Genomic DNA, 26,553 nt, shown 5'->3' on the forward strand with positions numbered 1-26,553 from the left:
GGTGGTGAACCCTTGCAAAACTTACTAAACCCTAAACCTCATCCCTCTTGTCATCAATCTTTGAAAAATAAAATAAAAAGAAAAGATCTTATTTAAGAAAAAGGCATATGCAAGCCTATGGATACTTGTGGAAAATGATGAGCTTTGCCTTGTCTACCTTGAGTAGATGAATTGAAATACCTCAACACACTCAACAAAGCACTTACCAACCAATTCAAGTGTGAAACAAAATAAAATCAAACACATGCCATAGAGGCATATGAGAGCAAAATATCAAATTTGTGAAATTGAGGATCGTGACCCTAAGACTTGTAGTGAATGGTTGGATAACTCCTATATACCATTTCAACACTCAACAACATCAATTGGGTCAAGCCTAGTCAAACTAAAAATCAAATGCAACATATGCATAGAGGCATATGTGGCACATAGCCATAATACTCAATTCTTGCCCTATGACTTTAAACCTTACCCAAATGATGTGAAACCATCTCTCAACCTAATATAACACTAAATTGACCCTAACCCATGCCCAAGTAAAGCAATGGGAACAATTTACAAGTTTAATGAAATTTGACACATCACCTCTTATGTGTTATGGCCATTTTTGCAAATCTTTGAACAAGACCATTTGAAATAGTTTCAATGGTTTGAAAATGTTTCTAAACTAATAAGAATCACATTAGAGTCAAGAAAAGTCAAATCAAATGGAGAGAAATCAAATAGTGAGAAAATTCCATTTTCACTCACATACACATTTAGCCAATTTTGCAAATCTTGACCTAGACACCCCCATTGCCTCAAAATGGTTTGAACCTTTGTCCCCACACAATCTAACATCAAATAAACCTCACCCTTGTCAAAGTGAGGCCAAGAAAAATAAAAGAATAAATAGTTAGAAATTCACAAAACCCTCACATATGGTTTATGCCATTTTTCCAAATATTTGACCTAGACCAATTTGGCCTTCACCAAGAGTTGAATAATGATACTAAACACTTATTACAACTTTTGGAATCAAAGAAACACAACTCAAATGAATTTCAAATTCAAATTTGGCTCACATATGATATTGGTCAAATCTGCCAATTATAGTCTGATCACTACTTTGAGCCCTTGCAATTCAATATTTTCAAACTAAACTTTCTCAACTCTTTGCATGTCATCCAAGAGGACATCAAGATGAACAACTTTTGTAAAGACAACCATGCCAAATTCATCTTGGATCAAAAACTATGCTCATGCAAAGTTGGAACTTTTTAACATATGCAACAATCTCACTTGGTCAAATTTTGCAATTATTTGATTTTTAAAATTCCACCACCACACATAGTTGTCTCTGGTCAATTACAACTTAACCAAACACACCATTTTCAAATTTTGCAGCCATATGAACTCACCCAAATTTGGGCAAAATTTGATGAAACATAAATAGGGGACAACCCACACTATTTGAAATAGTGTCCTACACCCAACCCTAAGGCCCTAAACCACTCTACCCTGTCCCCTGGTCCCCTCTCCTCCTCACAGCAGCACAGCAACCCTAAGGGAGACCCTAGAGATGCATGTGCATGGCCATGCCGGCCATGCCACACATGGCATCCCTCTCTCCCTCTCTCCCCACCTATCTAGCCTGGCCTACCATGTCCCCCTACTCCCTCACACCCTACTGAGCCTGCCTAGCCTAGCCCTGGTCGGAGAGAGACCCGCCACCGCCGGGAACGGGTCGTGCCACGACATGCATTGGACACGACCGTGCGTCGACCAGCGCCGTCGATCCGGGGCCCCTCTCGCCCTCTCCCTTCACCAGCGTGCACCACGAGACGGCAGCATCCCGCCAGACACGCTCCCGTGCCGGCGGACGCGCCAGAACCATGTCGACCTCGCCACATGCCGCCATGGCCGCCCCGTCGCGTTCCCGCCCCTGCACGCTATATAAACCCCTCCTCTCGCCTTGGACAGCACCACCACACATAGAAACATCCTCCTCTCCCTCCTCGAGCCTCTCCTCCTCCCTCCTTGCCTCTCCACGGCCCCAAAACCTCGCCGGAGTGCACCGGCGGCAACCCTCAAAACCGCCCAAACTTTCGTCACCCTAGCCTCCAAAACCTATACCACTTTGAAGCCCTTGGAAAGAGCATTCCAACGCCACCAACCCCGCCGCAATCCGAGCTCCGAGGCGAAAGTTACGGCCCCTGCAAGGTTGCAGAATCGCGAGGAAGACGACGGCCCAGCGCCGTCGGATCGTCATCCGACGATCTGCGCGCCCTGCGCGCGGGCGACGTGCATGCGCCATGCACGAACGGCCCGGGCAGCAGCTGGGCCGGCCCACTTCGTTTCCCGCCCCCGTTTGATTCAAATTTTCGTTTAATTCTTTTTAGATAATTTGCTATCAGATGCTTTGCTATAAATTGAATAACTCCAAATCTACTTGGCCAAATTTTACAAACTTTATATGTTTGGAAATATTAGAGTTTTCTCTACACAATGCCATTGGATTAAAACCCATATATGTTGTAGAATTAATGTAGAAAAATAAACAAGACAGTGACTTTTCTGCCTTTGAATAATTATTAAAAATCAACCAAAATAGATATTTAGTTAATTCCAACTCCAATAGCTCACATTTGACTTACACTAATTGTTTATGCAAGAAAATGGTGTGGTCACTTTGCATGATCATGCTTTAGTTTAATTAATGGACAATATGGCTAGTTTATTTAGTTCATATTATCCAAAACTATTATGCAAATTATATGAAGTGCTTCACTTCATTTAAATCTTGTCACCAATACTTTCATATGAAGTATTGACCCCTGGTCTAAATACTTTCAAATGAAATGCTTGGTGATTTTAAATCATAATAGGCATTGTTAAATAGTATGAGGTATTCTACCTCATTTAAATCATTTTCTCAAATGATGATGATGAATGGTTGACTTAGGTCAACATGATTTCATGTATGATTGTTTGAGAAGTTAAATCTTAAGAAGATTCAATGAGAGGAAATTATTCCTCAAGAACTATATGGAAACTATCATTTACATATGTAATGAGAGGAAATTATTTTTCCTCAAACATCACAACCAATACACCCTAATTGTTTTAATGGTGTGAATAGATTAGTTTGTGTGAATACATGTGATGTTTAGAATAGTCCATGAATTGCTTGGTGATTGTATCCTCGTATTCGTGTATTAGACGCTAGTACCGAGGAGTATCAAGAGGGGGAGGAAGTCTACTTTCAAGGAGAAGAAGACCACTTTGATCACCTCAACCACCAAGGCAAGCTAATATTCTTGCAAAGTGCAAAGCCCCTTGGGGCAAGGCACCATGTCTCTTATCTTTTCTTACATGAACCCATCCCAAGTTTTTACTTTACAAGTTTTTACTTGTTTTCTAAATGAGTTACTTTTATAGTTAACTTTGGTCAAAGTACAAGTTGGTTACTAGAGTAGTGAAGTTAGTCTCTTCCAAGCAAAGCAAGATAGCACCCCTCATGGATTAGAGCTAGTGCTAATGAATTAAAAACTTGACTACTCTAGATGGGAACAATGTGAATTTGAAATGAATTTGAAACCTTGGAATGATGATGCATTCCATTGAATGATTTTTGAAGGTGAATATGAACAAGAGAAGATGGTGATTTTTGATAAAACAATGATGTTGGTTTGAATGCGATACCTTTCCAATTATCAAGTACCCCCACAATACCTGATTATGGGTAGGGCTTAACTGGAAGTTTATGTGTCTTAGTATGGGTTCCCTCTAAACAAGCGTCATCGGGGTTATGCCGAAAGCTGCCTCTACCACAAAAGAAATGATGAGAAATGACGTGAAACGAGGTGAATGTCCGGCCCAAGCCCTGTGCGGTTCCCGGGTTGACGGTTGGTCTTCACTGGGAGGCCAAGCTCATGGGGAGAGGTGCTCATACTAGGATTTATAAGTGAAAGGTTATGGTTGATGATCCGCGTACTTGTGTTACGATGATTCGGGGAAATCCCGACGGATGAAATCAAATGTTGTGGCACAAGTGTGCAACCTCTGCAGAGTGTAAACCTATTCGAATAGCCGCGTCCACGGTTACGGACGGTTGGAAAGGCCATACAGTTTCCGATGTCATATCTTTGAAAAATGATGTTGAAAGGTGATGGTGAAATGACTTGTGGTGAATTGAATTGAAATCACCACTTGAATGGTGGGAATGACACTAATGTTCCCAGTTGAGTTAGTTAGCACTTGAATAAGCTTTTCTCAAATACTTTGTGAACTCAAACTAGCTTTATGCAAATAAACTAGAGCTTAGCAAACCATTACTAGAATTGTCTAGCACTTACTTTAGTATTAGTTTGCGAGTACTTTAAAGTACTCACGGCTTTGTCCCTGGCTATTCAAATGGCCAGACTATGAAGAGGAGCAGCAACTATCAAGATGATGGACGAGCAAGATGTCTACGACAACTAGGGACTACTTCGACGTCAGAGCGTTGGCCTGTGGATTAGATAGTCCACTACTACTACTACGCTTCCGCTATGTATTTGTGATGTGTGTTGAAACAATAGTTCAACTATTATTGTAATATTGGATCATGTGATCTATTTGTAAGACGACTATGATATGTAATGAATGATGACTTATGATATTCAACTGTTATGTCTCGCAACAACAATATTCCTGGGATTGCGATGTATGGCATAACAGGCATCTGGACTTAAAAATCCGGGTGTTGACACCGTCGCCGCCGGACCGAGCTCCAGAAGCCCCTAGGAGCACCGCCGCCGACCGCGCCTGCCTCGCGCAGGTCCCCTGCGAGCGGGTAAGGTATGTCCCGCCGCCGCCAGCACCGCACGGGCTTTGCCCGGCGGCTCTCGCCGACGGCGGCGGAGGAGGAGGGAGGAGGGGAGGTCAGGACGCGCAGGAGCTAGGGTTCGCCCCTGGCGGCGCCCGCGGGAGCGACGCGCAGGAGCGGAGCCGAAAACTTGGTGTTCAATTTTTAGTGAGTCGTGTTCCATAATGGAGTTTGTTTAGGGAGGATGATTTGTAATCCAATGATTCTTGTCTTATCTCTAGGGGATCTTCATCTACTGTAAGCCATGTACTCTACTACATCGTCCGGTTAATAGAATACCGATTCCGCAATCCTCATCCTCTGATAAAGGACACCGCAAAATGAGATATACTTTGGCCTCGCGCGTGGTTAATTACCTTATCCATTGGAACGGATGGAGTAATCTTCCTTAAAATTTGGAGGGAAGCTTTTTTAAGCCCCTTGACGCTAACATACACCCATTTCTTTAAGAGGTTTCTGTTGTTAACAAAAAAAATTAAAACATATCTACACTGTGCAGAAGTTAATGTTTGAGGTTAACATGTGTGCTATTTAATTGAGAGAAACAAATTCATTATTTGATGCATCTTATATTCACATATATTGTGTACCCATTATTATGTACAATTTAAGAAATCCAAAATTTAGGGTGTTAAACAGTTTATTAAATATATGGCCAAGGCCCTTAATATCGCACACATCAAAGAATGACGAAAAATAAAATAAACCTGACTATGATAATAAGTTTGTTTTCGCCATCGAGTCATAGATGCGCGTGGTAGAGGTATAACAAAAAATATGATAAAACAAAATTTGTGACCTCATTTCATCATCTCTTCTGAAAGATTGTATGTACCAAATGGGTTAACTACTTCCCGTCACCAAGCCGTTGTGCAACAACTTGAGCGAGGATATCAGACACGACACGAGGGTGGTTTGTGTTGAGTTGCTGGAACCCCTGGGTTCCAATTATGGCTTGCAGCCTCTCGCGGTCAGCTGCCATGTACTTGAGACAACAATCCTTGAGCTGCTGACAATGGTATTGCTCTGCGACATCCAAAGCGAAGCCCACGAGACTGACATCTAGCGCCTTGCTGAGCTTGCTCTCGCAGAGAAGCTTGAGCCTTTCTACCTCGTATCGATGAGCCACGGCGAGCAATTGTCGCGCCATTTTCGTAGCCTCTTGGGTGGCCTCCTCCATAGACGCGGGCAGGCGGTCGTTGTACATGTAGTGCAGGAGAGCCTCGAAAACACGAGCGTCCACATCCTCGATGCGAATGGTGCTTTGCATCGCGGACACGGGGTTGCAGAGTTGCGCGCGGAACACTGGCGAGCGCGCACAAAGCACACATGCGTGTGCCTTGAAACTTCTAAAACCTCCGACATCGACAGTCAGGTCTTCCTTGAGGCCGCTCCCTAACATGCTGTCAAGATCTTTGCTCAGGTTGGAGGGCGGCACGACGATGATGTTACCACGATCGTCCTTGGTGTCGTCGATGAGTTTGGAGACATCAACGGTGCCTTTGATGACTAGGCAGTCATCTTTGAGGCAGCCCGAAGCAGCCAAATCAGCTCTACTCACAAACCTGGCTGTACCCCAACCCTTGACTTGCTCGGACATTGATGGCGGTACTGCATGGGTAAACCTGAATTTGTACTTGTCTCCTGTCGCTGGCGTTACGGGGTCCTGAAGGCACAAGGAGTAGGACGCCGTGAACTCACTTTCGCAGGCGCTCATCAATCTTAGAAACACCGATGCAAACTGCCCGTCGACGACCCTTGTGTCGCCGTTTGGGTAGTACTGGATAGCCCAGTCATGGCCGCCGACGCGGAAGGTATCCGACATGACGAATGCGTTGGCTCCCGTGATCTTCGAGTGTCCGGCGACCTTGAAGAGGTGTTCGCCACTGTAAACGGCCACCATTGAGGAAGTCTTGCTGCTCGACATGGCCGCCGGCGATGGCGTGATATCGATCTCGATCGTTTGCTGTACCGGTACGGTATCCGACTAAACCACGAGTTGTTCATCGATTGAGCAACACATGTCTTTTATTGTGACCTAACGTACGTACCTAGGATTTCACCTACCAAAATTATACTATGTACCTGAAAGAGACCTGCGCAGATTTATGTAAACAAGATGCATGAATAGGGGTTTTTGTGTGGAGTTTTTTTTTGAACTGGTTTTTGTGTGGAGTTAAATATACTAGTAGTTGTGCGTGTGGCTCGATTTAGTCTTAAACAAGGTTTGCCATTAAAAAAGCACTGACGTGGACAACACATGGACGGTGGGTCCTGCTCACATGAGAGCATCTGTCCTGAAAATTTGCATGTAACCCCTCCTACATCTAGAACTTACATTAGTGCTCCTAAAAGTTTGCAGGTCACCCCCTCTGCATCTAGCCAATTAATCGGCGTCCCAAGTTGTTTCAGTTCTAGGGAGTTTTGTTCTGTTCGAGGGAGGAAAAAAACAAGGCGACAGAGAGGGAGGCACAGGAAGGCGGCGGTGACAACGATCACTCAACCGAGACAACGTTGAGGTGACACCAGCGGCCGCGTTGATTGTGGCTGTCATGGCTCCCATCTGCCACCACGAAGGGGATCCGCCGCCTTGTTTTGGTAAGTTAATCCTCACCTCGAATCATTTGCCGGCGTTTTTTGCGAAAAGATTTGACTAGGATTTATGTCTATGGAGGACATGTGGAGGTCTGTCTCTAGTGGATCTCTTAGAATTTGTTCATTGTTAGTTCTGATCCACCCTTCTCATTATTAGCGATGGTTGCCGATCTCATGTTCTGGTGTTTTGAGATCTTAGCACGATGACTTCCTATTTATCTACTGCAACAGATTTTATTACGACAAATTTTACCCAGCCTCGATGAGGGAGGGGCAAGGACGGTGGCAGGCCTTCAGTTCAATCGTGATCTCGTAGATATCGTTAGGTGGTCCAGAGACTCGTTCATAGCTTCTATTACTTTTAGGATTCTTTGTAATGTTATTGAGGACCTTTCGGAAAAAAAATAGGTGTGTCAATGAACGCCCAGATAATATGTGTGTGAATGAATGCCCAGCTAACACGTGTGTCTTTATTTTTCTTCAAATATATTAGGTGAGAGAGAAGTGAAAATACATGTAGATCTGGAACACTTGCCCCAAGAATACATACAAGTATCTAACAATCCTGACAACTAAAGTAGAACTAGTCCTCAGTGTGAGTTTTCTCTCTGGAACGATGCTTTGTCTTGCACGTGTATAGAGCCAAAGGCAACAGTTATATATCTGTTCTATTAAGGTGAAACCCGTAAGTGCCTGATAGTGTCACACATGTAACTAATACACACAATGCCACCGAAAAAATTAATTAACCCGAGCATGCCATTTTCCTTTGCACTCCATGTACAATCTCCTTTAGATTCTCAATTACATGGTCACAACTTTTCTTTGTTTTCTCAACGTACGAGACCCAACTTTCGAATTTTTGGCAAAAGAGACCACGTCTCCCCAATTTGTTGACAAAAAGGACCACCTCTGAATCAAATTGGCAAAAAAGACCACCTCTGCGAGGCGGCAGGGCCCCAACCGACATGTGGCATCATGCCGCCGTTGGAGCTGGCGGCAGCGCATGCCGCCGGGTGCGTTGGCGGCACGTTAGGTCGCAGACCTCGCCGTCCATCGCCGTTTGCCGATGCGGGCCATGCCGCTGGAGCCTGGGGCGGCAGGCTGACGTGGAGCAGGCCTCCGCAGCTGGTGGCGATAGGGTTGCATGCCTGTTCGCCCGGCGAATCTACCCCAGCAGGCCGGCAGTGTGACGGGCACTGATTTTAATGATGCAATGCCATGCGGCACTGAGTAATTTGTCTGATATTCCCGCTCGATTTGTACAGAAAATTAACCACCGAAAATAGCCTATTATTTGCGTAGGAGTCCCGTGCTGGTACATCAAATAGAGCACCGACAACCTATGCTAATTATTGTGCACTAAGGTACTGTTTATACTAATTGAAGGCTATATAAGTCATACTTACCCACATACAAAGAATACAAATCAAAACAACAGGATCAAGTTTGTCTTCTCCGCGTCTCTCTTTCGTTCGCAAAATATTCAAGTGAGTATGAGTATGCCTTGCTCGGACTAGGATTTTAGGTCAATGAAGAGGAAGAATTCAAGCTTGCCACCGAGAGTGAGAGCGAAGAGGTGTTGGTGCGGCCAGCTTGCGAAGGTGAAGGAGGTGGTAGATTTTTCTTTTAAGTTCAGCATTAAATATTTCTTGTGCGCGAACTACGATGATGATCCACCCACGCAAACAAGTTCATCGTCCTCGAGGTCTACGGTATGTTCTAACAACACGATTAAAAATCATATTTGTATGTCATTAATTTTGTTTATTAACCGTCTTATTTGTGTTGCAGTCTTTCCCGCCCCTTTGCAAGTGGTTTCGCTGGATGACAAGGAGCAGCCGGATTGAGCAAGCCACGAGGTGGAGGAAAAACATCAGCCACTACAACAGGATCCCGCCTACGTACAACTGTATCTAAATGCTAATATAGGTTTTGCTAGCGCATCTACCAACAGATAATCATGTGTTGTGTTTTTGTGTGTTGCAAAGATACAATGCAACGCATATAGGTCCGTTGGTAACAACTGAAATAGAGCGTTGCAAAGTGGCAACGGAAATCAAGCAACTGTAGTATCCGTTGGTACATAATTTATGCGGATTGAATAATGTATTTTGATTTTCTTTGGATTGGGTGGCTTTGTAGCTTCAAATATTGCAGAGTTTGTTTTCCTCATCAATGGAATATATACTCAATACATTCATACAACAATGAAGAAGTTGCAGAATATGAACGCATTGCATAAAGAAACATTTATATATTTAAAATTATAATCACCATCCATACATGAAAATTATCGTAAGAGCACATATCTTACAAGCTTGCGTCATAATATGATATTCTAACTAATCCTATATTCCTACTTGTGCTCTACCTTCTAATGTAGCATTTGAATATGACGGTCCTTGCTGATATTTTGGGCCTACGAAAAGAAAGTACACACTTTAGAACGGACTAGGAGGCATCGTGACGAAACATCTAAGTGATGGGTCTGAACTGAAGACATAGCAGAAGGGCTTGTTGCTGCTGGAGCGGTAGATAGCTTCGTGCTATTGTGGAACATTGGATTACATCTTATGTTATTACACACAGATGGGTCACACCTACTCCGTCATACCACAATGCATTAAAAGCACATATTGTCTAGAGTAGTCGGTAGCTCCATAATATTACACATAGCAGATCAGTAGTAGTCTATGAAATCTGCCCTTAACCAATCTTTCTATTCTCTGTCTGTATTGACCTTTTCTTGGAACTGAGGATATGTGTGGGTGCGAAAGCGAAGAGAAAGGTAAAGTTGAGTATTTTCTTACAACTGCATTGCTTCTGGATAACCGCTGTTTTGAGGTTTATTCTTACTGGCAAGTGACATCATCTTTATTGGCGTGGGAAGAACGCCTTGCTGACCTGTTTCTTAGCCAATGCAGAATCTGAGGCAGTGGCCTTCCTCTTCTTCCTTTCAGACACAGAGCTGACATCCTTCGGTAGGAAAAAAATGTTGTTATTCGATCTACATTGTGGCATATATTTGTCCCTTTTAAGCTTATGCAGCTGGGAACTGAGAGAATGGATAAATCCAGTTTGTACTTACATCTATGATGTCTTTGCTTGGTTTGGCGCCTATCTGCTGTTGTATTTGGTGATTCGCCAGATGGAGAAGCCATGGAAGATTTTTCTGTAGACAACGCAGTTTTTGTGTTTCTTGCTGATGGCAACGTTGGCCTCTTTATTTTTCTTGTTTATATGAGCAGGGACGGTTTCATCGGTGTACACAACCTAGTTGCTTACCCATGCGTCTCTTCTTTGCGAAGCGGTTGTAGGTGCATCTCGTAAGCATTTCCATTAGGGATATTTTTCCAGCATACCTTGCAGGTCGTGAACAGCAGCCATCAGAATTCTCGACCTCTGTGACAATAAATGTCATCTTATAGTACTTTCCCTGCATATTACCAATGCAACTGATATGTTTATGGATAAGCAGGCCACAACGCATCTTTGCTATTTCCATGTTTTATTTTATCAATAATTTTAAAAGGTTACCATAGTGAAATCTCTTTCTTCTTTGCACAAAGCATGCAATGTTATCTCAACAGGGTCAGCCCTTGCATTTGATCCGTGCCATTCTACTTCATATGGCTGTTCCCATATCTGTAATAAGTAGCCATTTGTGTGCTAAGCATTTATATAGTGAAGGTAGATATCAGTTTGATGAGTTGGTGTGTTATACCTGGCATGTATCAAATACCTCCGGAATGGGAATGTTTATGTACCAACTGGCTAGAGATGTGCTTTTGAAGCACAGTTTCCTGCACCGGAGCAAGCAGTTTGTCAGGAAATGGTAAATGGAGTTGCCTTATGAGCAGTGCGTTGTTTTTTTTTTTTTGAAACAAGGGGCAAAAGATTTGCCACCATTCATTAATTAAGAAGAAGAGTCTTGACAAGACAAAGTTCCGAACCCAAAATCAAACTAAAGGATTACTCTCCCGTTATTACAAAACTCAAACACTTCGCACCCGCGGCCACCCATAGCTTAGCTTCGGTCTTGATGATGTCGAGGAGGATGGTAGGGGAGCGGACTTGTGGTTGAACACCCTAGCGTTTCGCTCCTTCCAAATGGTCCAACTAACAAGCATGGTTAAGGAGGCCATTGCCTTTCGGTTAGCCGTTGCATCCTTCAACATCTTCGCCCACCAAACCTCAAGGGTGAGGTCGTCTGTCCACTCATGGGTGCGAATGGAGGGGATGCCAATCCAACCCTTGACCATTTCCCAAAGGCGCTTGGAGTAGCGGCAATGGGAGAAGAGGTGAGCCGCCGTCTCTTGAGTTTGGTTGCATAGCGGGCAAAGACTGGAATTGGTCCTACCCCTCCTTGCGAGGCGATCTGACGTCCAAATCCGATTTTGAAGAGCCAACCAAGCAAAGAATTTAATCTTCAGGGGGGGGGGGGGGGCAAGCCTTCCAAACAAGCTTGTTCATGTTGGTGGTCAAGGCTCCGAAGAATTGCGCATTGTAGGCCGCGGAAGAGGAGTATTCCCCGTTCGTAGTGGTGTCCCAAGTGATTGTATCCTCAATATGCTCATCGAGATGGACGCCACGGAGTTGTGTCCACAACCGGATGTACTCATGTATGTGTTGGACGGTGAGATTTATGTCCAACCTAATTTTTCTCACCCATGCATTGGCCAACAAAGCTTGATGGACCTTCCAATTCTTTCTTGAGGAGGCTTCATAGATAAGAGGTGCAATGTCTTTGGGCTTCATGCCATTGAGCCAAGGGGAATCCCAAAAACTAGCAATCTTCTCATTCCCAATAGTAATAGTAGTGGAGGCATAGAAAAGGTCCATGTCAACCTCATCTCATGGGTTGCCCATTCCAACCCAAAGCTTGGTTGGATGTCTCCACTCGAACCATGGCCATCTCAACCGGAGAGCTCTCGCAAATTTCTCAATATGGAGAATGCCTAAGCCACCAAGCTTTTTTGGTCTACAAACCGCCTCCCAATTTAACTTGCACGTTCAATTTTGTTCATGGATGCAATGCACCCCGGCGGAATCCTAAGAGGCGTAAGGTGGAAGATTTCTTGGGAGGTGAGGACGGATTTGATAAGGGCTCCTCTAGCGGCCTCATTGATGTTTTTGCCATCTCAAGTGACAAGTTTGCCAGCCATTTTGTCCTCAAGCGGTTGGAAGTCCACTCTTTTGAGCTCCCAAACCGAAAGTGGAAGCCCCAAATATTTGACAGGGAAAGAAGCACGAATAACCAGAAGCCCTCCAAGCACATCGTCAAGGTCAACATCATGGCAATTGATAGGAATGACCGAGCTTTTTTGGAAGTTTGTATGTAGGCCGGTGGCATCACCGAAAGAGTCAAGGATGGCGGAGAGGTTTTTGATGTCCTCCTTGAATGGGAGCATAAAGACGGCGACATCGTCCGCGTAAAGGGAAGCCCGAAAAATGGTTCCCCTTCATCTAAGCTTGTGGAGAAGATTGTGGCTAGTGGCCAACTCAAGAATCTTTTGAAGGGGGTCTATCGCAAGGACGAAAAGGAGCGGCGATAAAGGGTCTCCTTGTCTAAGCCCCTTCCCATGGAAGATGGGCTCTCCGGGTATCCCATTGAGAAGGACCCTCGAGGAAGCGGTGCAAAACAAGGCGGTAATCCAATTTCGGAACCTAGGCGGGAAGCCATGCCTTCTTAGAAGCTCAAGGATGTAGTCCCATCTCACGGAGTCAAAGGCCTTGCGTATGTCAAGCTTGAAGAGGAGAGAAGGAACTTTGCTCTTATGGAGCCTCTTAGCAAGATTCTTCACATACATGAAATTATCATGGATGCTCCTTTTCTTGATGAAGGCACTTTGGGCATTGGAGACAATATCATTCATGAGTGGTGCAAGGCGGATGGCAATCAACTTGGCAATGATTTTGGAGATAGCTGAAGGAGATATGCCCTAGAGGCAATAATAAAGTGGTTATTATTTATATCTTTATGTTTATGATAAGTGTTTATATATCATGCTAGAATTGTATTAACCGAATCATTAGTACATGTGTGATATGTAGACAACAAGAAGTCCCTAGTATGCCTCTTAAACTAGCTTGTTGATTAATGGATGATTAGTTTCATAATCATGAACATTGGATGTTATTAATAACAAGGTTATATCATTATATGAATGATGTAATGGACACACCCAATTAAGCGTAGCATAAGATCTCGTCATTAAGTTATTTGCTATAAGCTTTCGATTCATAGTTACCTAGTCCTTATGACCATGAGATCATGTAAATCACTTATACCGGAAAGGTACTTTGATTACACCAAACACCCCTGCGTAAATGGGTGGCTATAAAGGTGGGATTAAGTATCCGGAAAGTATGAGTTGAGGCATATGGATCAATAGTGGGATTTGTCCATCCCGATGACGGATAGATATACTCTGGGCCCTCTCGGTGGAATGTCGTCTAATGTCTTGCAAGCATATGAATGAGTTCATAAGAGACCACATACCACAGTACGAGTAAAGAGTACTTGTCAGGAGACGAGGTTGAACAAGGTATAGAGTGATACCGAAGATCAAACCTCGGACAAGTAAAATATCGCGAGACAAAGGGAATTGGTAATGTATGTGAATGGTTCATTCGATCACTAAAGTCATCGTTGAATATGTGGGAGCCATTATGGATCTCCGGATCCCGCTATTGGTTATTGGTCGAGTAAGTACTCAACCATGTCCGCATAGTTCACGAACCGTAGGGTGACACACTTAAAGTTGGATGTTGAAATAGTAGAACTTGAATATGGAATGGAGTTCGAATATTTGTTCGGAGTCCCGGATGAGATCCCGGACATCACGAGGAGTTCCGGAATAGTCCGGAGAATAAGATTCATATATAGGATGTCATTTTATGTGTATTAAAATGATTCGGAAGGTTCTATGGAAGGTTCTAGAAGGTTCTAGAAAAGTCCGGAAGAAACCACCAAGGAAGGTGGAGTCCACATGGGACTCCACCTCCATGGCCGGCCAACCCTAGTGGGGAGGAGTCCCAAGTGGACTCCCCCTTAGGGGGCCGGCCACCCCCCCTATGGGAAGTGGAAATCCCACCTTTGGGTGGGAGTCCTAGTTGGGCTAGGTTTCCCACCATATGGAAGGTTTTGGGTTCGGGTCTTATTCGGAGACTTGTAGTCCAACACTTGGGGCTTCCACCTATATAATGAGGAGCCAAGGGGAGGGGGCCGGCCACACCAAAGCCTCCACCTTGGCCGCCCCCTTTAGTGGCCGGCCACCCCCTCTCCCCAAACCCTAGCGGCCTCTCTCCTCCACCACGTCCCGCACGCTTAGCGAAGCTCCGCCGGACTTCTCCACCGCCACCGACACCACGCCGTCGTGCTGTCGGATTCAAGAGGAGCTACTACTTCCGCTGCCCGCTGGAACGGGGAGGTGGACGTCGTCTTCATCAACAACCGAACGTGTGACCGAGTACGGAGGTGCTGCCCGTTCGTGGCGCCGGAACCGATCGTGATCAAGATCTTCTACGCGCTTTTGCAAGCGGCAAGTGATCGTCTACCGCAGCAATAAGAGCCTACTCTTATAGGCTTTGGAATCTCTTCAAGGGTTAGTCTTGATCATCCCCTCGTTGCTATCGTCTTCTAGATTGCATCTTGGCTTGGATTGCGTGTTCGCGGTAGGAAAATTTTTGTTTTCTATGCAACTTTATCCTTCAGTGGTATCAGAGCCGTGTCTATGCATAGATGGTTGCACGAGTAGAACACAATGGTTTTGTGGGCGTTGATGCTCTTGTTATCTTTAGTTGAGTACTTTGCATCTTTATGGCATAGTGGGATGAAGCGGCTCGGACTAACTTTACATGACCGCGTTCATGAGACTTGTTCCTCGTTCGACATGCAACTTGTATTGCATAAGAGGCTTTGCGGGTGTCTGTCTCTCCTACTATAGTAAAGATTCAATTTACTCTTCTATTGACAACATTAGTATCAACGTTGTGGTTCATGTTCGTAGGTAGATTAGATCTATATCGAAAACCCTAAACCACGTAAAATATGCAAACCAAATTAGAGAGCGTCTAACTTGTTTTTGCAGGGTTTGGTGATGTGATATGGCCATAATGTGATGATGAATATGTATGAGATGATCATTATTGTATTGTGGCAACCGGCGAGAGCCTTATGGTTGTCTTTAATTTTCATGTTGAGTAGTATTTCAAAGTAGTTGTAATAGTTGCTACATGAGGTGAACAACCATGAAGACGGCGCCATGAACCTTGACGCTACGCCGACGATGATGGAGATCATGCCCGAAGATGATGGAGATCATGTCCGTGCTTTGGAGATGAAGATCAAAGGCGCAAAGACAAAAGGGCCATATCATATCACATATGAACTGCATGTGATGTTAATCCTTTATGCATCTTATTTTGCTTAGATCGCGACGGTAGCATTATAAGATGATCCCTCACATTAATATCAAGATAATAAAGTGTTCTCCCCTCGTATGCACCGTTGTAACAGTTCGTCGTTTCGAAGCATCTCGTGATGATCGGATGTGATAGATTCAACGATTCACATACAACGGGTGTAAGCCATGTTGCACACGCGGAATACTTGGGTTTGCTTGACGAGCCTAGCATGTACGGACATGGCCTCGGGACAACGGAAACCGAAAGGTTGAACACGAGTCATATGGATGATATGATCAACATGTTGATGTTCACCATTGAAGCTACATCATCTCACGTGATGATCGGTTTTGGTGTAGTGGATTTGGATCGTGTACCACTTAACAACTATGAGGGATGTTGTATTAAGTGGGAGTTCATTAGTAATTAGATTAAAACATGAACTAATTATCATAAACATAGTCCGGGTAGTATTTTGAATTAATTTTGTAGTATTGGCATCCGTTTACTACTATGCGCTAGTCTTATTATTGAGATAGAAATTCTGTTAAAATCTGATAAGAAACTTTACGGATTGATACCGTATTGTTAAAGAATCAAGAATTGATTAAGTCCTATTGCAAACTTTTAGTAAACCTCACATTATTGATTCAAAGAGCTATGGTTTCAATTAGTACCTAAAGTTATCTTGTCTCCGTGAAACTTGAAGTTCAAATTTGTTTGAAAAATAAGGAGCTGAAAATTTAGTTTTCAGAAATAATCAAGGTATGAGATATATGTGATATCTAAGACCTTATTGCAAGATGATAGAATATAAATTTGGTGAGACTACATAAACTCATAAGTTTTATGGGAATGTATGAAGGTTGAAGACGCCAGACGTCACAATCCTCCAACTATTGGGGCACTAACGATATTCGCATATCCATGAAGTGACCATCCTTAATATGCACCATTGCTAAGACTCGTAGTTTCGAAGCATCACGTGATGATCGGGTGTGATAGATTCTACGTGTGCATACAATGGGTGCAAGCTAGATTTGCACATGCAAATACCAAGGTTAAAACTTTACGAGCCTAGCATGTACAGACATGGTCTCGTAAAGTCGTCATGATATGATGGATAAAATTATGAGTGAAATTGTTCATCATATTACAAAGTTACTAATAAGTGAAATCTAGAACACTTGTCATATGATGATCAACTTCAAAGTAAAAACCTCAAGGTTATTGGTATTTGACCAACAAACCTAGAAGTTATTGATGTTGAAGTGTTTTTCTGAATAATGAGGAAAGCTAAAAGAGAAACTGCAAAAGATGTTCTGGCAGAAAGAAAGAAAAGACTAGAAAGTCTAGCTCAGGTGTATATAAATGATATACATGTTATGGATGTATTCCTAGTTTAGTCACGCAATGAAATTCTTGGGTATTAGTACTATATTGGTTGGTATGAAGTGTCATACAAAACAACACAATACAAGAATGCAATGGCCTAAGTGACTGACAAGGAATATGATAGGAATACACGTCTGGAACAAAATAAAGTGTTATTATGTTCGTCGTTGGCATTCTATCTAGCCCTTAGAATTTATAATAAAGAACTTAATAATTGTTATTTTGATCTGGTCAAATGAAAACAATGAGTTGTTCAAATTATGACATCACTCCATGAACGATGGATAAGTTATTATAAATCTTAATGGTGAAACACACATACATAACACTGACGCTAAAATGCCATAAGGCAAATGATTTGAATTCCACTTATTTGTGGAACCGCCATTTAGGTCATGTTAGAAAGGAACGCATGAAGGAACTCCATGCAAATGGATTTTTGGAGTCATTTGATTTTTGAATCATTTGGCGCTTGCAAATCTTTTCTAAAGAGAATGATTAAAATACCGTTCATAGGCCAAAGAGTTGAACGGGCAACTAACTTAGTGAAAACATACATAATGATATATGTGGTTCATCGGGCATAGTTGTGTGCGGAAGATTCTTCTACTTCATGAAAACTTTCAAACAATGAATTGAGTATATATGTGGATATATTCAATAAGGAAAAGTTTGAAATATTTGAATAGGATTCAAATAAATTTCAGCATGAAGTGGAAATCATCGTAATAGAAATCAAATATCTATGATTGGATCATGGTGGAAATATTTGAATTACGAGTTTTAGCGAACATCTAAGAGAGTTATGAAATTGTTCTACAACTTACGTTTCTTGGAGTATCATAGTGATGATGAAGTATCCAAGAGATATATCCAAACTTTGTTGGATCAATGATGAGATAAAATATTGATGCCATTATATTTTTGTGGATTATGCTTTAGTGACTACCGCTTTTACACTCGAATAGAGCATCATCATGATCCGTTGAAATGACACCATACAAGTTATGGCATGGGTATAAACCCTAATAGTCAACCAAAATCGGATGAATGTCTTTGTTGGTTATCCCAGTAGATTTAATTGGGAATTCTTCCCACAAGACAAAGACAAAAGTGTTTGTCAATGTTTCTTATTTCCGAGAAATTGTTTCGAGTGAAGTATTTGAGTGGGAGGACAATATAATTTGATAAGGTTTATGAACCCGAGCATAATGATCGAGTAGCGCAGCATCGGAATTGGTTTCGGAAGCGGCCACGACGATCATGGCTCTCATGACTACAAAGTGTTTTAGCCATGGAGATCGAAGTACATATTGAACCTTGTAGGTATGGTTTACTTTGTGATCAAATAAATGATTTGTGGACAAAGGATTGATTTTGAACAATGATAAACCAACTACAAAACAAAGAAGTTATGATGGGCCCTGACTCCATTAAAATGGCCATGCGCCATGAAATCCAAGATAGATGAATACTTTATGAAAGTAAATGGATCTATGAAATTGATAGACTTGGATGATATATCCTTGAAGAAAGCTTGACTTATCGAAAAAATTGTTTACGACAAAGTTCAAAGAGTTGAATACGATAAGATTAGATCTTCCGTAGCAATGCTTATAGTCTATGTGGATTATTCTAGTAATCACTACATATTTCTTTTATGAGATATGCTAGTAGGATGGCAAAATACACTACTTAACAGAAGTATGTATACAAGATACAACAAAGAGTTTTGCTGGTCCGTGGAATACTAGATAGGTATACAAGCTTCAATTGGATGAAGTAAGTATCACGGAGTTGGAATCTTTCACCAGATGAAATAGTCAAAGAGTTTTTGATTTCATCAGAGACGATGAAGAAGCTTGCATTTGCAAGAAATTAAGTGGGAGCGCTAAGACACATTTATAATACTTTATGTAGGTGACATATAGTTGGTTATAAATGATGTAATTATATACTTGATTAAAAAGGTTTCATTGAGAATTAACTTCAATGAAAGGATATGGATTGAAACAAATTTAGTGTCAAAATCTATGAAGATAGATTGAAACACATAAATAAGTTTAAGTCAAAGTACATATGATGGATATTGAAGTAGTTCAATATAGAAATATTAAGAAAATGTTCTTGTCATGTGAAGGTTTAACAAGACTTGAGTGTATCTGACACTCAATGAGTAAAAACACATGAGTGATTATAGATCACGAATAATATGTACACAATCAGATATCATGTGCTATAAAGTGTTATGAGCATATACCAGAATGATTCATATGATGATCATTGGACGACAGTAAGAATATCCTTGAGTACTTTAGAAGAACTAAGGATATATATATATATTTTTGTATGAAGAAATGACAAACAAATCGCCGTAAGGTGTTACACCGATATTGGTTTTGTCACATATAAAATATAATTTCAATCTCAAATTAGACTAAGTGTTGTTTAAAAGGTAGCACAATGAGCTAGAAGTTGCCTATGCTAGATTTAGAAGAGTTCTAAATATTGTGACGGATTCTACAAAAGAAGGCGAGTATGTCATTATTTTGACAATGACAAAGGATGTTAAGTCAAGAGGTTCTTTGAGAACTTGGTGTAGTTCCGACGAGTCAGAACTTTGAAGCTATATTGTGTGTGACAATATTAGTGACATATTTCAGACAGCGGAATTAAGGTTCCACCAGAAGATCAAACATATTTAAAATGCCAACTCATTTGGAAATGAGTGATGCGTTGAGACGCAAATGAATTACAAAATACATACGTTTCTGAGCGTGTCAGATCCGATGACTAAAAACCTCTCCCGTGAGCAATACATGATAAAGCACCGGAAGGCCAAGGTGTTATATCTTTACAAATGTAAACTAGATTATTGACTCTAGTGCAAGTGGGAGACTCGAAGGAGATATGCCCTAGAGGCAATAATAAAGTGGTTATTATTTATATCTTTATGTTTATGATAAGTGTTTATATATCATGCTAGAATTGTATTAACCGAATCATTAGTACATGTGTGATATGTAGACAACAAGAAGTCCCTAGTATGCCTCTTAAACTAGCTTGTTGATTAATGGATGATTAGTTTCATAATCATGAACATTGGATGTTATTAATAACAAGGTTATATCATTATATGAATGATGTAATGGACACACCCAATTAAGCGTAGCATAAGATCTCGTCATTAAGTTATTTGCTATAAGCTTTCGATTCATAGTTACCTAGTCCTTATGACCATGAGATCATGTAAATCACTTATACCGGAAAGGTACTTTGATTACACCAAACACCACTTGCGTAAATGGGTGGCTATAAAGGTGGGATTAAGTATCCGGAAAGTATGAGTTGAGGCATATGGATCAATAGTGGGATTTGTCCATCCCGATGACGGATAGATATACTCTGGGCCCTCTCGGTGGAATGTCGTCTAATGTCTTGCAAGCATATGAATGAGTTCATAAGAGACCACATACCACGAGTACGAGTAAAGAGTACTTGTCGGGAGACGAGGTTGAACAAGGTATAGAGTGATACCGAAGATCAAACCTCGGACAAGTAAAATATCGCGAGACAAAGGGAATTGGTAATGTATGTGAATGGTTCATTCGATCACTAAAGTCATCGTTGAATATGTGGGAGCCATTATGGATCTCCAGATCCCGCTATTGGTTATTGGTCAGAGTAAGTACTCAACCATGTCCGCATAGTTCACGAACCGTAGGGTGACACACTTAAAGTTGGATGTTGAAATAGTAGAACTTGAATATGGAATGGAGTTCGAATATTTGTTCGGAGTCCCGGATGAGATCCCGGACATCACGAGGAGTTCGGAATAGTCCGGAGAATAAGATTCATATATAGGATGTCATTTTATGTGTATTAAAATGATTCGGAAGGTTCTATGGAAGGTTCTAGAAGGTTCTAGAAAAGTCCGGAAGAAACCACCAAGGAAGGTGGAGTCCACATGGGACTCCACCTCCATGGCCGGCCAACCCTAGTGGGGGAGGAGTCCCAAGTGGACTCCCCCTTAGGGGGCCGGCCACCCCCCCTATGGGAAGTGGAAATCCCACCTTTGGGTGGGAGTCCTAGTTGGGCTAGGTTTCCCACCATATGGAAGGTTTTGGGTTCGGGTCTTATTCGGAGACTTGTAGTCCAACACTTGGGGCTTCCACCTATATAATGAGGAGCCAAGGGGAGGGGGCCGGCCACACCAAAGCCTCCACCTTGGCCGCCCCTTTAGTGGCCGGCCACCCCCTCTCCCCAAACCCTAGCGGCCTCTCTCCTCCACCACGTCCCGCACGCTTAGCGAAGCTCCGCCGGACTTCTCCACCGCCACCGACACCACGCCGTCGTGCTGTCGGATTCAAGAGGAGCTACTACTTCCGCTGCCCGCTGGAACGGGGAGGTGGACGTCGTCTTCATCAACAACCGAACGTGTGACCGAGTACGGAGGTGCTGCCCGTTCGTGGCGCCGGAACCAATCGTGATCAAGATCTTCTACGCGCTTTTGCAAGCGGCAAGTGATCGTCTACCGCAGCAATAAGAGCCTACTCTTATAGGCTTTGGAATCTCTTCAAGGGTTAGTCTTGATCATCCCCTCGTTGCTATCGTCTTCTAGATTGCATCTTGGCTTGGATTGCGTGTTCGCGGTAGGAAAATTTTTGTTTTCTATGCAACTTTATCCTTCAATAGCGTGGACCAAGCTTATGGGCCTATAGTCGGAGATTTCCTCGGCCCCCTCTTTCTTGGGAAGGAGAACAATGTTAGCCGAGTTGACCCATTGGAGGTCTGCAACATGGAGGTTATTGAAATTGTCGATGACTCTCATGACGTCTTCCTTGATGGTGCCCCAACACCTCTTAAAAAAGGCTCCGGTGAAGCCATCGGGACCGGGAGCTTTATCGGTAGGCATTTGAGAAATTGCTTTGAAGACTTCCTCTTCCGTAAAAGGTTCATCAATGCCCTCAAGGGCCACGTTTCCAAAGTTGAGGCTTTCCCAATTGAGGTCTGTTTTGCGAGTTTGCCCAACACCCATAGATGAGGAGAAGTGGCTATGCAAGATTTCCTCCTTCCGGCTATGATCGGTGACCCACCCACCATTGTGCTTGATGCGGTGAATGTGGTTTTTTCTCCTTCTAGCGTTGACTCTTAAGTGGAAGAATTTTGTATTGGCATCACCTTCCTTTATATTCGCAATGCGAGAACTTTGCTTTTCTCTATCCCGCTCTAAGATAGCAAGGTTAATGACTCTTCTCTTCAAGCTTGCCCTAAGGTCTTGTTCATCAAACGAGAGCGTCCGGCTTTCTTGAGCGATGTCGAGATGAAGGATGACAAGAAGTGCGGCGTGAAGGGTCACTTTGGAGTTAGAGAAAAGCCCCCGGCTCCACTTGCTAAGCCCCTTTCACACATTCTTTAGCTTGTGGAAAAGGTTTTGATAAGGTTCATCATGGCCGGAGGGCAAAGTCCAAGCTCTTGCAACCACATCATGGAATCCCGGGATGCCCGTCCAAAAAAAATCGAACTTGAAGGTTTTAGGCCTCCTTGGGCCACTATCATCGGCGAGGAGAAGTGGACAATGGTCGGAGAGGGTGGAGGAAAGGGCATTGAGGATATGAGAGTCAAAATGCAGGCCCAGGCCCCAAGCAGTGTGTTGTTGCATGTACAGAATAACAAACCTGAGTAGTAAGCAACAGCCATGCCTACAAATAATATGCCGACAGTGCCAACTTGCACGGACAGAGTCCTCATCAAAGTTCTCTGCATGCTCGTCCAACAGAGTAATGATAAAGAGATTTCCACTTATAATGAAAACACGCCGTTAAAATATATGCGGTCTCAAAAGAATGGTAAGATCATTAAGAAAAGAAGCGCAAGTCTCCTGCCAGAAGCTTGTTGTCTCATGCTCGTGTTTGTAAGACGCTCAAGGGCTGTGCACTATATGCCACCAGAGGAATGTCATAAGGCTCTGGTAGAGCCTCATGCACCTTCATGTCTTACCTACCGGCACCACCACTGAGATCCGCAGTCAAGGAAAAATAGAACCATAGTACACGGATGAAGCAAATTACCTGAATATCAGCTGAGCATAGTACCATAAGATTGAAGAGTAATTTCAGGATGAACATATATTGTGATATTAATCGTGATCAACTAATTGCTAGAGATTTTTGAACCTCATAATAAACAACAATTTTTGTGAACTTCTGTTACTTGCAAAAGCTGTAACTATCAGTGTAACTTCAGGATGAACCAATGTTTTTTGTGAATCTTCCGATTTAGTTCAAGTAAACCACATACCATATTCTGTCAGCAGATAAGTATACACTGTTTATCTGCGGCCTATCCAATTTCGCGTAGATCAAACTCAATGTTGAGATGAAAAATTACCTACAAATACTTGAGACAGATGAGCAATCTTTGTGCACACCAGGAGTCCGCACAGCGGTCACGGTAATGCAAACTGCATGGCATACCGACATCATCCCAGTTGTATACATAAGCAAATTCTGGCTTCTGGAGAACACATGCTGCCTTGGGACCCTGGAATGGCGAAACCATGACACTTCAGCTCGGTGGCTGAACCCTGCATAAATTTGCTAACATGAAAAGCATTTTTTTTTGACAGAACATGAAAAGCATTTTAATCCAATGGTAGTGACAACATTACCAATAAACCTATATTACTTAACCTTAAAACACAAGACCCACTCTGTTCCTTGATAATACAAGAGGATTGAACTAGGAACAGACGAACCCTAATAACGCTAGATCTAACACAAAAGGATTGAAATGGGATAACAACAAGAGAACAAAGAGTTACCTCCGGCTCGTCGTCGACGATGCTGGTGTCGTAGGGGTTCTCCGGCACGACGTACGGCACTGGTGCGTACGAGTCCCAAGCGACGGGGTCCTAGACAGGGGGCGGCGGCCGATGCGTTGGCGGCTATGTTGGAAGCAGCGACGGGGGCCTGGACGGGGGCGGCGGCTACGTTGGAAGCAGCGACGGGGCCTGGACGGCGGCGGCGCCTACGTTGGAAGTAGTGACGGGGCCCTGGATGGGGGCACCGGCCGATGCGCCGGCAGCTACGTTGGAAGCAGCGACGGTGGCCTAGATAGGGGCGGCGGCGGCTGATGCGCCGACAATGGGCATCTCATTCTTCTCCATCGCCGGCGGTTTTCTTCGGGGTTTTTTCTTTGGTTGTGAAGAAGATGATGGGACAGGAGAGGCGGTTGCAGTGAAAATGAGAGAGTGGGCGAGCGTCGAGGGAGAGAAAGAGAGGCTCTATAAAGAGGAAGGTGGCGTGTACCGCAACACGCGTCCGCTGTGCACGGCTGCAGTGTGCACCGTGACACGAGTCTAACCCTGGGACGTTTGGTGTACTCAGGTATAACCTCGGACCTTATACAAAAAATTTATCTGTACTCAGTTTTCTCCTCGAGTATACTTAGACTGACAAGTGCAATATACACAGTTTTACCCTCAAGTAGCTGGTCAACAGAGAGTCAACAAATGAGATTAACATAGCTAATTGAGTCATTTCATGCGCAAAAAAATCCAAAAAAATAAAAACATAGTGGCACCTACTCATGGAGTCTTCATACGCAACCTGTCCCCTAGGAAACCTTAACAAACATAGATAAATCAAATTTTACCACAAATTGCCACTTCTCAGAATCACTAGTAGCTATGAAAATGCATGGTTTTCCACTCAAACCCCTTTGCAAAACATCTTCCCCAAAACATAGTTTGTATAAATGAGGCCATAATTATCACACTCATGTATATTTGAATTGCAAATAATTTGATGTAGCCCAATATAAACTATATTGTACAAAACACGCATTTTTCATTTTCTAATTCTTTTATTTGAATCCCTTAGTCCATTTACTATTTTCGTGCCCTTGGTTTCTTAGTACTACTCAATTTTGCCCTCAAGTACTGTCACAAATGCTCACAGAAGCCCAAACTTATCCTGATTGGTTGAGCCGTTGTCACACGGATCGACTCCACCAACCGTTGATCGACTGATCTAACGGGCAGTATACCCCTCTCCGTCTCTTCGTGGCCACCCCTCTCTCTCTCTCTGTGTGGCCACCCCTTTCTCTCTCTATCGGTGGACAGTGCCACCCCTCTATTTATGTGCAATAACGAGTTTGCCACGTACTATATTCCCTCTATTTATGCATTATTTTCCACGATCTATTTAGGCATTACTTTTCAGGGTAAAATGATAAACTATCACGAATTTCCATTTCTTTTAGGCATTAATTTTTTGCTGAGATATAAACCCCCATAACGGTCATCTCCTCCTTAATTTATTGTGTAAAGCCCCACAACGGTCATCTCTACCTTAATTTAGGGTGTAAACCCCACAACGGTCATCTCTCCTTTATAAACCCCCACAAAGGCCATCCCTCATGTCAATAGATTCTGCCTCTCTCTTCTTCGTTCACATACACTTGATCCATTGCGATGGCTTCCACGTCTCAAACATCGACCGGAAGGAGAAGGGGAAGGGGAAGGGGAAGGGGAAGGGGTGGCCGGGGTGGTGGATCATCATCATTGCCACCACCACCGTCAACACTGCCATTGATCATAGAGGAGTTCTTCATCGTCATCAATGAAGACCCTTTGGCCAAGAAGGTACGTACATGTTTCCACATATATGATGCATGTGATTAATTATGTGCATCTTCTTAAAAGCCTTTAATTTCAAGGGCCTAATTTTAAACGATCGGTGCTCGATCTCTTTGCAGGCACTCCCAAAAAAGTTTGCGGACTATCTTGATGGCCGGGAGCCCCCTAAGGTGTATCTGCGAACAGCTGACTGCGGTCCTCGTCTCTGGACCGTGGAGGTCCTATTTGATGGACAAAGCCGGATGTACCTCGACAAGGGCTGGGAGAATTTCGCCATCATGCACGGTGTGGATTTTGCCTGCTTCCTACACTTCAAATATGAAGGCAATTATGTGCTCACAGTGAAGATGTTCGACGGAACAATGTGCAGGAAGTACTACTACACGGATGATGAACATATTGACGATGAAAGCGACGACGACGTAAAGCCATGCATCCATCCCCTTTAGATAAGGGGATTATGACCAAGAATATATATGTAGCTTCATATGCATCCATTTAGAGATCTAGCTATTTTCTATATATTATGCATGCACCACCATGATTCGAGCACCATAGCCTCCAAACGATGCCGATATCTGCATGGTCAGAACGGCTATGCTCGCCGCCACTGCTAGGTCACCGTCGGGATGCACCCTCAATCCCTCCCCCTCATTCGATC

At 43.1% G+C, this 26,553-nt stretch overlaps 1 protein-coding gene and 2 long non-coding RNA genes across 3 annotated transcripts; all 3 read right to left on the minus strand.

Moving 5' to 3' along the window:
• Positions 1-5,696: 5,696 nt before the first annotated feature.
• On the minus strand, positions 5,697-6,776 carry LOC124689690 (BTB/POZ and MATH domain-containing protein 1-like). Its single transcript, XM_047223178.1, has one exon. It carries the CDS (start codon positions 6,774-6,776, stop codon positions 5,697-5,699), a length of 1,080 nt encoding a protein of 359 aa, XP_047079134.1.
• A 3,185-nt stretch (positions 6,777-9,961) lies between these two features.
• Positions 9,962-10,693, minus strand: LOC124686386. Its single transcript, XR_006997810.1, has 2 exons — positions 10,536-10,693; positions 9,962-10,423 (listed from the first exon to the last, which is right to left on the minus strand). It is a non-coding gene; the product is annotated as an uncharacterized LOC124686386 (long non-coding RNA).
• An 80-nt stretch (positions 10,694-10,773) lies between these two features.
• LOC124686387 lies at positions 10,774-22,972 on the minus strand. The gene is made up of 3 exons (XR_006997811.1): positions 22,930-22,972; positions 10,985-11,250; positions 10,774-10,883 (listed from the first exon to the last, which is right to left on the minus strand). It is a non-coding gene; the product is annotated as an uncharacterized LOC124686387 (long non-coding RNA).
• Between the last annotated feature and the right edge of the window lie 3,581 nt (positions 22,973-26,553).

Source organism: Lolium rigidum, chromosome 2, assembly GCF_022539505.1.
Source record: "Lolium rigidum isolate FL_2022 chromosome 2, APGP_CSIRO_Lrig_0.1, whole genome shotgun sequence".
Taxonomy (NCBI): Eukaryota; Viridiplantae; Streptophyta; class Magnoliopsida; order Poales; family Poaceae; genus Lolium; species Lolium rigidum.